We start from the raw sequence: 15,859 nt of genomic DNA, 5'->3' as shown, positions 1-15,859 counted from the left end.
AAGAGAGAGAGGGGTGGGTGGAACTGCATGTACCTGAACTTAGAGAAGGCATTTGATAAAGCACCTCACAGTCAACTTATGTGGAAACTGGAGCATGTTGGAAGACAGAGAGGCAAATTACTAGAATGGATGAAAGATTTTTTGAAGGAAAGATACATGAGGACAGTAGTAAAGGACAAAATGTCAAGTTGGAGAACAGTAACAAGCAGAGTTCCACAAGGTTCATTGGTTGCACCAATAATGTTTCTCGTCTATGTTAACCTCTTCAGTACGGGCCAAAATCTCGGGGGCATCATTAGCTGTCAGACGTACGATGTGTCGTAATAATACTCGCATCATAAAATATAGTCACCGCTTATATAGATCATTCTCTCTTTCACCCGTGAACTTTGATAACCATAGAAAATGTGATGGAGACAGTTTAGAGAGTATGTCATTACGCAGGGGCAACTACAATAAATATAATCAAGACGCCGATATGGCAGCCTCGCATATCCACTTGCTTCTCATGCCGCCTACGTATGCGGCACCGTATTGAAGGGGTTAATGACATGATGAAAGGAACAACAAGCTATTCCAACATGTTTGCAAATTATGCAAAAATCATGAGAAGAGTTAAAAATGAGGAGGACATTAGAATACTGCAAAAAGATCTAGATACTATTTTTGCATGGAGCCAAGAATGGGAAATGAAGTTCAGTACCAAAAAATGCAAAGTACTGGAAATAGACAATAACAGCAAAAGGCTACCCTTAAACTATTCCTTGTGAAGCAAACCCATTACAAAAGCAAAAGAGGAGAAAGACTTGGAAGTCTTGATGAAAGACAGCCTGTCACCTGACAGACATATCAGCAGGATTGTGGGAGAGACATATGCTCTGCAGAAGATTAAAGTGGCATTCCATTATATGGAAGAAGAGTTGATGAAAACACTCATCGAAACCCTGATATTTCCAAGACTGGAATACGCATCAGTAGTATGGTCCCCACACAGAGTGAAGGATATAAGCAAAACTGAGAGAATACATAGGTTAACAACCAAAATGGTCCCCAGACTGGAAGGTAAACTATATGAGGAAATATTAAAAGTACTGGGTCTGCCAACTTTGAAAGATCAAAAAGAAAGAGGTGACATGATTGTAGTAGTCAGGTCACTAATGGGGATAGATTGCATTGATAAAAGAAATCTGATTAAAGATGGGAGGGATTTAAGAGGTGATGGAAGTAAATTAAAAAAGACCATATGTCAAAAGGATGTGAATATAGTTTTCTATATAGATGTATAAATATGTAAAATAATATAGAAAGTGATATAGCCCAACCTCAAACAATACATGAGTTCAGGTTTAAATATGATAATTGGAAATCAAAGATATAGATTAAGTTGGAACTGTAGATGAATTGGAGTCTAGATATATTAGAAAATTAGAGAATAGGAGATAGGATAAAATGAGCATTGCTCCTTTCCTGTATACTACAATTAGGTAAATACACACACAACTTCTTGCCCACCAGATTTGGACTGCTGACTGGTGGCACAGTGATGCTGAATAATTTTTCAGACTAGGTGGGACTCAAAATCTGATTGCTGAATTAGCAGTCAAGAATAGCACTACACTGTTGAGCAGGGTATATGTGTGTTTGTCTGTCTCTGATTGTTTTTGTTTGCTTATCTGCTTTGTGATACTTGTTTTTGATAATCTCCTCCTTTTCAACAGGTAGAGTGGTTCCACAATGGTGAGTTCGTGCAACCAGACAATGTGACACTTCGTCTACATTCTGAAGGACAAAGGTTCCTCCTTCAGGTGAGGTCCTCTCTTCCTAGACAGTTTTATTCAGCTTTAGGTGCACTCTGTGCCTACTAAATGGTCAAACTTGTCTAGATTTTCCTTTTTATTAACCAGTATATATTTACCATAATCCATCCCAGTGACACTGTCAATAGTGAATTTCACATTATAGCAACATCTTCTTTTATTATTGTGATTGATTCTTCAAAACATTTGTTTGGTGGAACTGCCTATCAGGTTCAGTTATGTTCAAGATGTTGCCATAACTTACCTCACCATTTCACTCCCACACATTGGGAAGTAAGAAACCTCTGTTAGGGCAGAAACCTGTAAGTTGCAACAAGTCGCTGGGTTATTTAGGCAGATGTTGGGTTAGCTTCCCACCTGGCCAAGGCTGTCAGGAACCAATGCGGCAAGCCCGCAGTAGCCCCAAGGAACTGGACTCACAAACACCTGCTTATGAGTTCAGTTCAAGACATCCACTGTGATACTGTGCAGCCTTGTTAACATATATATATGTATATATATTATATATATATATATATATATATATATATATATATACACACACACAAATATATGTATATATATATATATATTTAATCACTTACCTGATTTCTGTGGAAATTTCATTTCTTCAGTTGGTTCTGCTTCCCTCTTTAATCCTCCCTTCGTTTTGTATCACACTTCTATCACTCCCTATCCTAGCTTACCTAACACCATTTTAGTAAACCTAATTGTAGCACAATTTTACTTGCTTCCCCTTGTTTCACATGCACACACACACTGGGGGCCCCAACGCCTTCGCATACCAGTGGCACTCCTGCTCACTGACCTTTTGACCCTGCGCCGGGAGTGCCAACTGCACACCCCCATCTGTACCACGTTCACCACATTCACACCACACCATACCCTGCTTTGATCTCGAGATCAACCTATTCTTCGTTTACTTCTACTTCTCATTTTCTACTTTGTAGTCCTGCAGCCATCTTGGAGGATGTCTGTCGCTCTGGGGGCACCGGGGTTCCGCTCCCTTGTTCACTACCATGTCTTGACTCTCTTCCTCATTTTCTCTGTGACTGGCCACACGAAGAACATCCAAGATATGTCATGGCTCTCCCTCGACAGAGATGTTGTTCCACGAATTTACCTCCTTTATGATCCCCGTCATCCATTGTGATGTGGATTTACCATCCTCTGGCAGAACCCAGGAATGTCGCCAATCATATTTAACTAAGGCTCCCTGTGGAACCGAGCCTTTGTCTTGGCCTGACCTAGGGGACATGTTATATCAGAAGACTGCCTCTATGGGTGGTATTAGCACCCTCTCAGTGATGGACATAATCGTGTGATGGTGTTGTACTATTCCATTTCTGCTCGGCCAGTAAGCAGCCCGAAAGAAACTTCTTGTATTCCACTTGTCCAGCATATCTTTCAGCACCCCCAACCGAAATGGGATGCTATTATCCATCAGGACTTAATCCACTATACCCTGTTCCAGAAATATCTCATTCATCACCTGTGCAATTTCCTCTCCTGTCTCTGTCTTTAGCTCCTGCCATACGGCAAAGTGTCCCGGGCTGCAGTCAACCATCGATAGGTACATATTCTGTCAATAGTGGAGTGGGTTACATAACCACCAGCCTCCTCCAGCTTTCTTTTACACTAAGTTCTCCTGCTGTGTGTGGTCTGGGGATGGGGTCTATTGACTGACATCAGATGCACGCTTTCACCATGCCAATTGGTGCCAATTTTGTAATTGCTCTTTGTATTCTTTCAAGTTTTATATACATTTTTTTGTACTTGGTGAACATGTCGTTGCTGCATATTCCAATCTTGGTCTTATCAAAGTGACCAGTATTTTCTTCACCATTTCTTCATCCAGGTATGTAAATGCCACTTTGTTGTTATCAAATTATAAATTTCTCCAAAAATTTTGTATATATGTTTCCCAGGGGAAATATTATTCATAATAATGACTCCCAGGTCCTTCTCATTTTCTACTTTTTTAATTTCTTCCTCTCCCAATTTATATGATCCCCCTATTCTTTTTTTTTGCTTCTTCCAAATTCCATTATACTACACTTCTTAATATTGAATTCCATCTCCCACTTCCTACTCCATTCCCATACTTTGAGATCACTCTGCAGTGACTCACAATCTTTTAGTGTTCACTTTTTTCAACAATTTTGCCTCGTCCACAAAGAAGCTCATATAACTTTTAATTCCTTTATCCATATCATTAATATATATAACAAACATTGTTGGTGCCAGAACTGTTCCTTGTGGAACTCCACTAATAACTTCATCCCAATTAGAATGTTTGTCTCCTATCACCACTCTCATTTTTCTTTCATGCAAGAAGTCTGCCATCCACTTAAGTAGTTTACCTTGTATTCCTCCTGTAGTTTCTAATTTCTTTAGTAATTTCTTATGTGGCACCTTATCAAAAGCTTTTTTTTCAGGTTTAGAAATGCGCAATCATCCCATCCATCTCTTCTCTTGTATTACACCTATTAGCCTTGAAAAGAAGCACATTAAGTTTATGATGCATGTTTGTCCTTGTCTAAATCCAAACTGCTTTAGATTTAGTACATTGTTTTTTTCCAAATCCCTGACCCATCCAATTTTGATAATTCTTTCACAAATTTTAGCTATCGTACTTGTAAGAGAGACTGGTCTATAGTTAGTAGGGACTTCCTTGTTTCCCCCTTTATATATTGGTACTATATTTGCTCTTTTCCAATCTTCTGGAACTTTTCCTTCTTTCAATGAACTCCTTATTAGACTATGTATTTTGTCTGTTAGTTCGTTCCTGCATTCTCTCAAAATCCAGTTTGCTATTTCATCTGGTCCATGTGATTTTCTGACATCAAGATTACTCAAGTGATTCATTATTTTTTTCCTTGTTACTTCTATCTCTTTCATTGGGGGGACTTTCTCCTCCCACTTGACAACTCTAAGTTGTATGTTCTCTCTCGTAAACACCGATTTAAAATGCTTGTTCATAATTTCTGCCATTTCTAATTCCTCTGTGTATTCAACTCCTTGTCGTAGTTTCACTAATTCTTGTTTGTTTTTCAGTTTGTTGTTTACAAATCTATAAAATAGTTTTGGTTGATTTTAACATTTTTCTATGATATCTTTTTTGTATTTTCTCATTTCTCTGCACACTTGTACATATTCATTTCTATAACTAGTATATATTTTCAATTTTTTGGGTCTTTTGCCTTTCTTCCATTTTATCCAAGCTTTATCCCTTTTGTCTTTTAACTCCCTACATCTTTTGTTGTACACACTTTACATATCCTTTCTCTTGTTTTAGTCTTGGAACATACTTTTCCACTCTTTTATAAATTTTTGTCAAAATATTACATATCTCTTCTACTGTTGTTTCCTCCTTGTGTATCCTTTCCCAGTCTGCTTTTTGAAAGAATTCTCTTATTTTATATAAAAAAAAAAAAAAAAAAATCCATACATCAATCTTCCCTTTCTATATTGTTCGTTTTTTTTCCATGTATTTTTCCTCATTTAGTTCCAGTTCAACCAATATGTGGTCACTTTTACTTATTGGTGTCTTATATTCAATCTTGTCCACTATTTCAGGTTCTGGTGTGATTATTAGGTCCAGTCTCAATGATTCTTCCTTATTTCTATACCTAGCATTCTCTTGTATCCATTGCGTCATTGTATGTTCTATAATCATATCAAGTAGCACATTTCCCCATAGGTCATCTCCACCCTTCACTGTCATCTCTTCCCAGCAGATTTCTTTACAATTAAAGTCACCCATTATAACTATTCCTCCATCTTCCATTATCTTATTTAGTGTTATCCTTGTGTCTTCTAACATATTTTTGTATTCTCTCTCTTCCAAAGATGCCGTTTTAGGAGGCACATGATTTAACACAAACTTTCTGCTCTTCCCATCCCTGTCCTCCACTTCCATCATAATCATCTCCACTCTATTCTTTCCATATGTGACATTCCTCACATTTCTATCCTTCTTAGTCAGGAACATAACTCCACCCCCTTGTTACCTCTGTTTCTAATCCAATAATTATATGCACCATGTACTACAGTGTTGGGTGGTAATGGACCTTTCAATTTTGTCTCTACAATTCCCATTATGTCCGGTTCTTTTTCCTTCAGGTAATCATTCAGTTCATTCAAGCCTGTTATTAAGCCATCTATATTTGTGTAAGACACTTTTAATTTTTTGCTACTTCCATCCTAATTTCAGTTTCCTTTCCGTTTTTCTCTGCTATGAACCATTTCCTCACTTTCATATCCACTACTTTCCAATAGAATTTGACTCTGTTCTTTTCTCGTTTTTATCCTTAGCTTCTATTCTTCTTGTTTTCTCTTCCTCTCTTTCCTCTTTATTCATCTCTCTTTTTATCCATACCTGTTTAGATCACTTTTTGCTAGTTTCCCTGTTTTTGCTAAGATATTCTCTGCTGTCGTTTATGACCTGAATTTAACCTTAATTGGTCTGGTCTTATGTATATTGTATTTCCCTAATCTACATATTTCTTCAATTTCTTTCCCTATTTCTTGTTCATCTTCTTGAACTACTTCTAATATCTTGTTTATTTTTCCTCGCCCTCTTTTACTCTTGTAGTCCTATTTGGATTATGCTTCTTTTCCATCCCTAACATAATTATACATTTCTTTTTATCCACTAAGTCTCTTACTATATTCTCCTTCTCTCTCATCACTTAAATCACTGTGTCCTTAGTTTGTTCTTTCATCTGTTGTTCCACTATATCTCTAAATTCAATTTTGGTAATTCTCCTGGACTTTTTTCAAACCACTTACCTCTTTTGCTATGGACTCTTTATTCTCTTTATTATTATTCTTAATTCCTCATTCTCATCCTTTACTTCTTTTAACTGTTTTTTAATTCTTCTATTTCTTTATTTAGGTTTTGGTTCTCCTTTAGTTCTTCCAATTGATAAACTCTTCGTGTAATCCGTGTGAGTTGAATGAACCTGACCTCCCACTGTTCGTTCATTTTCAATAGTTTTTCCTCTAGACTTGGTAATTGGGGGAGGTTGTCATCTCCTCCCTCATTAAATATATGGAAATAATTATCTTCACCTTCCATTGTGCTGCGCTTATCTATATTTCTAATTTTTACATTTTTACTAATCTATTCAAATTCACCTCTATCGTCGGTTATCTCTTATTGACATTCTGACTTGTGGGGCCTGTTCGTCCCCTTCCACATTTCCTTCCATTTTTATTCAGTAATCCCTCCCCTGCTCCTTTTTCTTCACCTTCCCACTACACCACAAGCTTTCCCCTTCCCTACTAATACAATACAGGTACTTTGTCGTTGAGATCCACAGATATTGTGGTTTTTTCTGGAGTCCAATCTTCGCTGTCACTTTGACGGTCATGTGTGTACAGACGCTCCTCAACTTACATTTTAGTGGCGTTCCGAACGGCCGAACGTAAGTTGAAAATGAACGTAAGTTGTTACTGTACCATACATCCGTAAATTCTATTACCGTATCTTATAAAACACCCCTAAATCATTAATTATACACATAACATTGTAAAATAATAACATTAATTTCAAATAAATTAAATTCAAGCAACATAAATTGAGATGGTGGAGGAGGAGGGGAGGAGGAGGAGGAGGAGGCAAGGCATGTTCAGTTTGTCGTTTGTGCAATGTAAACAATGGATGCAGCGTCATGCGCAAGTATCGTTTGAACTACGGAGAGCGCGCTAAACTAAAAAATTCACTTTTTTTTTTTTTTTTTTTTTTAGTCAGTTCAAACGTAAAATCGGAAAAACGTAAAACGAATGAACGTAAGTAGAGGAGCGTCTGTATATATAAATATAAATATATGATATATACAAACATATGTATGTACCGTACTTTCCGGCTTAAAATGCACATCGGGTTATAATGCGCACCCATGCACTTCGTTATCTCAGTACACAGATAGCGCGCGCCGACGTATAACGCGCATGCCCGATCGCATTTGTCTATAACGCAGTTTTACCACGGTATTTATATCATGTGAACGAGGTTACATGGAGAAGTATTTTTCATTGGCTAGAGCCACCGCTGGGAAATCTGTTGATGTGTCACTAAATTAAGTGTCAGTTTAGGCATCAATCAAGACACAACTAAGAAAAAGTCGGAACTACATGTACCGGTATATGACTCATGTTGTGCGTTGGTCCCTTATTACTTTGTAGCTTAGTTTGGAAATATGATCTAAAAATGTTTATTGAAAGTAAAATATACAGAAAAATTTCGGGATTTTTACAGAAAATGTTCATTTTATATCTTGAGGAAACAATTCGTCTTTACCATTTTTTTTATTTAATACTGAAACAAACTACAGACTGTTTCGTTTTAGCTTTGAACCTGCAATGACAGTGGTGAAATAGGACAGTCTCTCATCGAGGTGACATTTAGTTAATATAACTCCCGAAAGAGGGTGTTGTAGTCAGGTGTTTGACACAATTTTATGAACGGCCGCAACGGAATTTGTACCATACCTAAAGTGAAGCAACAAAGCCAACATAAAAATTCAAACTAAGATGCTGTGAACATGGGCAAATATCATAAATATTGATCATGTTTCATGGTGTTTAGGCCTATTTAAACATGAAAAATAAGATTCGATAGATACCTACCTATACCAAATATTTATATACGGTAGCCCATGCTGGCGTATTCTTTCATGTCATCATGGCAGTTCTTCTTGTTCTCACGGAACGTCACGGAGAAGTGTGCCTCCCGACTTTGTGACAGCCAACATCGTCACGTTGTTGTGAAAAAAAAATTACACACACAGCCGCAGAATTTTTATCGTAGGCTGTAGATAATGCGCACCACCGGATAACGCGCACCCCCCATTTTTAGGCCCTTCCAACGGAAAAAAGTCGCACACTATATGCCAGAAAATACGGTATATAATATATATACAGTATATATATTAATACAGTGAGACCTCTCATTAACGGATGTTAATTAGCTGTGTTTTCAGTGTTTTCACTGTGTTTTCGGTGTTTTTGCTGCTATTGTTTAGTGCGTGCAATCACTATGCCACCCAAAAACCACTCCAAATCAACGGATTATTCACATCAACGGACACCGTTACCCCCCTTTTAGTCCGTTAATGAGAGGTAGTAAAGTATGTGTATATATATATATATATATATATATATATATATATATATGCTGGTACACTGTGACAAGCTGATGAAGGTGGAAAAAGAAGTCACGGGTCTAGTTCCGAGTTCCTGAGTTTATTCCTGACCGGTTTCGGTCTATGCCTCTTCAGAGGAGTGTGACTCTGGGGTGAAGCTGGCGGTATACATAGTCTGAGTAGGACCGCGTTCCCTCCTTGGAGGTGGGTTCCGTTTGGTTGTACAATGGTTTACAATTTTTAATACAATGAACAATAGCTTTAATACAGTGTACAATAATTTTTGTGATGTTATTAAAAATGGACATTCGATACAGCTCCGGTGTGTGTGGAATGTTGACTGAGGGTGTAAGTGAAGTGAGTGATATAAAAATGTGGGAATCCCAAAAAGCGTCATAAGATAACTTATAATATAAAATAATATAAAGATAAATTCCTAGACAAATAGAATAAAGTAAAATAAAATAAAATAAAATAAAATAAAAATGATGTGCTAATTTATAGTGACATGACATCATATCGCATATTGTTGTATGACATAATGTTATCAAAAAATAGGTGGTATAGTTTTACATACGGTATTGCAAATAATAAATAAATAAATAAATGAATAATAGTATAGATAACATATTCGAACATATTCAGACAGAATAAATAACAATAATAATAATAATAATTTGATAGTTTGGAGTGGGCAACATTCTATTTGACTCCTCATTGTATGACATAAGATATAAATTAATTAATAATTAGTAGTATACTTTATACATAAGATAATACAATATGAGCAAAGCAAATGAAACATAATGAAAAATAGATAGAATTATAATAAAAATAAATCTCATTGTATCTGTTGTATGACAAGATATAATAAATAGTAATATAATTTAATTTTACGTAAAATAATGCAATATAAAATTAAACAAGGATAAAACAAGAATAAAACAATGAATAAATAAATGCAAATAAAAGATAATAAAAACAAAAATATATAAATATATAAAAATACAAACTGACCGGCCTCAAGCCCTCAACCCAGGAAGTGCGGACGTTTGGGCACTGGATGGAGTTTGTCGCACTATGTGGGCGCTGTTCTGGGGCAGGTTCTAATGGCTGCGTATTTAGCTGTAAATTGTTCCCATTTTATATACCCTACTTTTTGGTTGATGCTGGCATTGGTTGTTATATATAGGGCTTCAATCACCTTCCTTTGTCTTTTTGATAGACCTTTCTTTACTACCTCTGCCTGTTGGAGGTGCTTTGCCTTGCTGCACTGTTTCTGACCCAGGCAGGGGGCAGGAGATGATGGATGGCCCCTTGTTTGGAATAAGCTCAGATAAAAAGGAAAACTGAACCCTGCTACTTTTTGGTCTGCTGCCCAAGTTTCTTGGGACTTTCTGTTTAATTGAAATTGTTACGAATGTCTTCTACAGATTGCTGAAGTCAATGAACAAAATGTGGGAAGATATGAATGCCGAGCTTACAGCGATTCCGGAAGGAGCATGGCTCAAATGGACCTTGTCCCCTTGCCCTCTGGTATGATGTCTTTCGATTTCAAGAGTATTCCTTCACAGGTAAGTCTGTTGCAGGGCCTCGAGATTCTAGATTCTTTTGTCACATGGCTAGTGCATGTTTTCTAGAGTAAAGCTGCCCCTTGGACATCACAATTTTATCAATTGAGAAGGCAAGTACTCTATGAAGTAAAATGTACTCGCACTATGACGTAATGAGAAAAGGAATGTGATATAGGATATAAACAGCTGGGGGAGATTGGACCAGACTAGGGGAAAGGACTAAACTTTTTCCATTTGATTTTATATCCTTTCATTTAAACCATTAAACTTGCATTTATGTCAGTGTACACTGTATTTGTTATCATTCAAATTGTTTTAGTGATTTACGAAATTACATGATCGATGTTGGAAATTATGATGACAAGTAATATGCCTTTGTCCAATTTCTCTAATGATTAATATTAAATCCCCTGATAATAATTGAATAAATAAATATTAGTAAAATAACCATTAATGTTGGAAATAATTTTCCTTTTGAAATAGATAAAATAGTTAGGAAATATACACGAATCATCTGCACATACGCAAATTCGTTCTAGAATGTAACAGTTGAAATCACCAATAAGTCTACAATTAGATAGCTAGTCGAACAGTACACAGTTAGATAGCTGGCCGAATAAGTACTCAGTTGGATAGCTGGCCGAATAAGTATCAAGTCTTCGGACAGGAGATAAATCAACACGTTTAGAAATTCTTCAGACCCCAAGCTAAGTGTATAAGCTTTGTAATATGAGGATCCATGTATTTCATGGCTGCATGAAAGCTAGAGGGTAGGCAGTGTCAATTTTTAGGTAGATACCAATTACTACATCAGATGAGAGAAAGGTAAAATATTAGATTTGAATAGTTTATATGCTAGTGAGTCATGAGTTTAATTAAATTCGCAACAAGTGTGAATACATTTTTCAGACACTATTTCCAAGACTACCAAAGGTGGATGTTAAATTACATATGACTTAGATCCTTTTGATTCCAATGCACATTGGTATAGAAAAGTGTCTAAGAATGTGTTCCCTCAATTGTACATACAGTCAATATTAAATTGTCACACAGTCAGTGCATTTTGACAAATTATTCTGATAGCATTTTCATTGCTGAAAATACTGTCCCTTACTTTCTGAGCCACCCTGACATGATCAATACTTATTAACAATATCTGGCAGTACTTTTAACATTCCCTGAGTGCCATTATCATCAGGTGCACTCAGGTACTGACAATTAATTTAATTCATAAATGATGACTTGTGTAAGAGCTCTTGAAGTAGTGGATTTTCATTGTGCTGTTGCTGCTCTTGTTGTTATAGCTGTTCATCTGATTTTCATTCTTCTTTTTTTTCTTCTTTTCTTCTTTTCATTCTTCTACTTTTTTTTTTTTCGTGTCCCTGTTCTTCTTCTTCCATTACTGTTGGTACTATTTCTTCATCTTTTTTTTTTTCTTTTTCCTCTTTTCTACTATTTCCTTTATTTCTTCTGCTTCTTTTTCTTCTTATTCTTTTTGTTCTTCTTGTTCTTGTTGTTTTTCTTTTTCTTTGTTTTCTTCTAATACACCTTTGTCTTTTTTTACTCAGATTGGTGTTATCATATGAAAAATCATGAAGACAAAAAAAAAAACATACCCATAATAGATTAATAGGCTAAAGAGGTCAAAGGTAGAGAGAGGGAGGGAGAAAGAGAACAGATTAAGGTCAATGTCACTGACTTGTATAACCTGCAAAATATTGGAGACTTGAGAGAAAAAATCACTAATCTTCTGGAGAAAAATAACTGATATCAGAGAAGCAATTTGGGTTTGTGCATGCTCATGCATGGAAAGGCTACTTAATTGCAATGAAAGTTATAGAAACCCTCCATGAGAGAGATGAATGGACTGTGGATACTTGGACCCAAAGAAAATTTTTGATGTGGTATTGCATACTGTAATAGCCAAAATGGAATTCAACATATAGGGTGGAGTTGGAGGTAAACAGCTGCCAAGTATAGTAGATTTCATGTAGAAAGTGAGAACAGTGATAACTGATATGTATATGTGGTCACAGCTACTAACCACATCAAATATTACTACTAGATTTTGCATGTGGTTGTGCCATTGTCTAAGTGTCTATATGCGCATGCATTTACCTAGTTGCATTTTACGGGAAGAGAGCTGTGCTTGTAGTGACCCTCTTTTTTGTCTTTCCACATCCAGTTTGTTCTTAACCCCTTCCATACGGTGCCGCACACGTAGGCGTCATGGACTTAGATCTCGGTGGCAGCAGCCAATGCCAGCCGTACGACGTGTCGTAATAATACTCGCATCATAAAATATAGTCACCGCTTATATCGATCGTTCTCTCTCCACCCGTGAATTTTGATAACCATAGAAAATGCGATTACAAAAGAATTAGAAAGAATGTCATTATGGAGGGGCGACTACAATAAATATAATCAAGACGCCGATATGGCAGCCTCGCGAATACACTCGCTCCCCATGACGCCTACGTGTGCGGCACCGTATGGAAGGGGTTAAATTCATGTATAATTTTAGCACTTGCTGTTTCTTCATTCATTTTGTTCCAGATATCTATCACTCTCTATGGGAAGCTATTCTTTTTCAGATCTCTTCTGTAACTATCCTTTTTAAGTTTCTTTTCATGTCTTCTGGTTTTTCTTCTATCCCACTTTTATAAGTCATCTCTATCAAGGACTTCCATTCCTTTCATAGGTCTTTATATAGTTAGCAAGTCTCCTCTTTCTCTTCTTTGTTCGAGGGTAGGTAGTTCGAGTTTGTTCGATCTTTGTTCTTATGTCAAATTGGAGTGTTGGTGCCATCTTTATCGTTGCTCTTTGAATTCTTTCTAATTCCTTTATGTTCTTTTTTGTACTGGGTGTCCATAGAGTCACAGTGTACTCCAATTTTGATCTTATCAATGTAACTAATATTTTCTTTACCATTTCTTCATCCATGTAATCAAAAGCCACTTTCATTGATCTTAATAAATTGAAAGTTTCTCTGACTAATTTGTTGATGTGTTTGTGTAGTACATGCAAGGACGTGTGCAAGTACATTTACCTAATTGCATTTCTCTAATTGTAATATAAAGGAAAGTAACCACACTCGTAAGAATCCATCTCTTCTAATTCAACTATCATACCTAGTTTTAAATTTGTGTATGGTTCTATCTTGGGCTATGTAATCTTGTGAGTTATTCCAGGGGTTGATGCATTTACATGGGAAATAGTGATCCTATGCAAGATGTTCCTATGACCTCATGACTTTCTCCTGTCCCAAACCAAAAGATCTTGGTAAATTCAGTTATTCACTTTAATTATCCCTTTCTCCTCTTTCGGTGGTGGCAGGTCCAATACATTTAATCTCCCTGAATATTTTATCTGCAAGGCTGGAAATAGATTTGGTTGTTCTCTGTATTCAGTTTTGTGTGTGTACTGCTGTGAATGCACAGGTGCATGCAATTGATGCTGAACTAAAGAACATTATTATTTGTCACAACTATACTGAACTATTCTGCCTTTCTGCCAGGTGCCCGGAAAATTGACGATCCAGTTCTCCTTGGAATTTGACTCAGTTGACATGATCCAATCTGTGGAGATCTATTATACTAAGGTAAGCATTTAATCATCTTCTGCCCTAGTGATTATTAATCATTTTTACCATTGCTCACAACTCAGAACATAGCTACTGCTGCCATACCCCCTTCTTTCCCACATATAGATAGATATGGGAATATATAAGTAAATAGATAAAGAGTAATAAAATGAATGAATAAAGGAATAATCAAATAAATGAATAAAGGAAAAAATAATAAGTAATTATATAAGTATATAAAGCATACATACATACATATACCAAGGCTTTTTCCCCCTTACAAGGGAGGTAGACAAAAAAGGAAAAGGCATAAAATCATTCCCACCCATTCCATCCCTGAATATACTCCACACCCCTCCACCCTCCCTCTCATCTTAGCACCTCCTGGATGACAGGTCATCCCTGGATCTTGTCCACTGCCCTGGGTCAGAAGCAGTGTCGCAAGACACAGCACATACACAGCAAGGCTGCTTCATTAAATCAGGACAGGGATTGGGACTAGGCATCCTTCTCCTTGTAGCCCCACAGGGGACATTCCTAAAAGAAAAAAGCATACTATATAAAGAATTGTGAATAATAAATAAATTCAAAGGAACCCTGAAACTATAAACTAGAGGTTGGGGGACTACTGGTCCATTAAAGCCTTTTGTCTGTTGGTTCTGTGTGTTGAATGTAATGTATATAAATAAGGGGTCATACCAATTACTGACAACTACCATCAAATCTGATGATATGCATTGTTTTTAGTTAATATTGGCATAAATTATTTGTGCTATATTTTATCATATATACATACATACACACATATACCAAAGGCTTTTTCCCCCTAACAAGGGAGGTAGCCAAAAAACAAAGGCATAAAAACCATTCCATCCCTAGTACACTCCACTCCCCTCCCCTCCACCCTCTACCCTCCCTCTTGGCACCTCCTGGATGATGGGTCATCCCTGCATCTTGTCCACTGCCCTGGGTCAGAAGCAGTGTCGCAAGACACAGCACATCCACAGCAAGGCTGGTTCATTAAATCGGCAACCCCCTCCTCTCTGTCCCCCCATGCAGAAAATTACATAACTAAAAAAGTTATCATATATAAAAGTTTTAAACCATTTGGCTGCATTAATATTGAGATTCAAGATGTGATACACTTTCGACAACTTGTAGCTTGATGCAAGTTTTGAGACACCATGTTTGTTTTCATTTGTTGTGGGTAGTCATGCTAATTACGTATAGTCTAGAGCTGTCTGGACACTGTCCAGAGCTGTCAGAACATCATCCAGATACCATATATTATTGTCTAGATAGGGTCATACAAAAGACCAACAAGGCCTAACAGAGACTGACAAGTAACTCAAAATAACCAACAAGCACCATATAAATTACATAATGCTTGTTTTTGGGGTGACAATTATTTCTGTTACATCACATCTGTACAGTATGTACAAACAAGTAAAGAAATATAAATTTCTCCGCTGACAAGCCCTGTTCTGAACCACTGATGCTTACCAGTCGACCAACAAGTAACATATATGGATGGACAAGTAACTCAAAATGACTGACAAGCAGCATATATCATTTTCACCACAAAAACAAGCATGTTGATTGATATGTTGCTTTTCAGTCAGTTTGAGTTATTTGTCGGTCCAAATATGTTACTTGTCGGTAGACTGGTAAGCGTTGGTGATTCAAGAGAGGGCTTGTCGGCAGAGAAGAACTTGTTTACTTATTTCTACATAT

The 15,859-nt window shown here is 36.7% G+C and overlaps 1 protein-coding gene across 1 annotated transcript in view; it reads left to right on the top strand.

Moving 5' to 3' along the window:
* Nucleotides 1-15,859, top strand: part of LOC143027705 (uncharacterized) — a 69,533-nt gene that overhangs the window by 45,088 nt on the left and 8,586 nt on the right. Inside the window, exons 8-10 of the mRNA XM_076189169.1 lie at nt 1,719-1,805; nt 10,402-10,542; nt 14,060-14,143. Coding sequence (XP_076045284.1) covers nt 1,719-1,805; nt 10,402-10,542; nt 14,060-14,143 — 312 coding nt within the window. The remainder of the gene's footprint in view (nt 1-1,718; nt 1,806-10,401; nt 10,543-14,059; nt 14,144-15,859) is intronic.

Source organism: Oratosquilla oratoria, chromosome 8 (assembly GCF_046742065.1).
Source record: "Oratosquilla oratoria isolate Oo_2021 chromosome 8, ASM4674206v1, whole genome shotgun sequence".
Classification (NCBI taxonomy): Eukaryota; Metazoa; Arthropoda; class Malacostraca; order Stomatopoda; family Squillidae; genus Oratosquilla; species Oratosquilla oratoria.
Note: the sequence above shows the minus strand (reverse complement) of the source record. Positions and strands in the feature narration are given on the sequence as shown.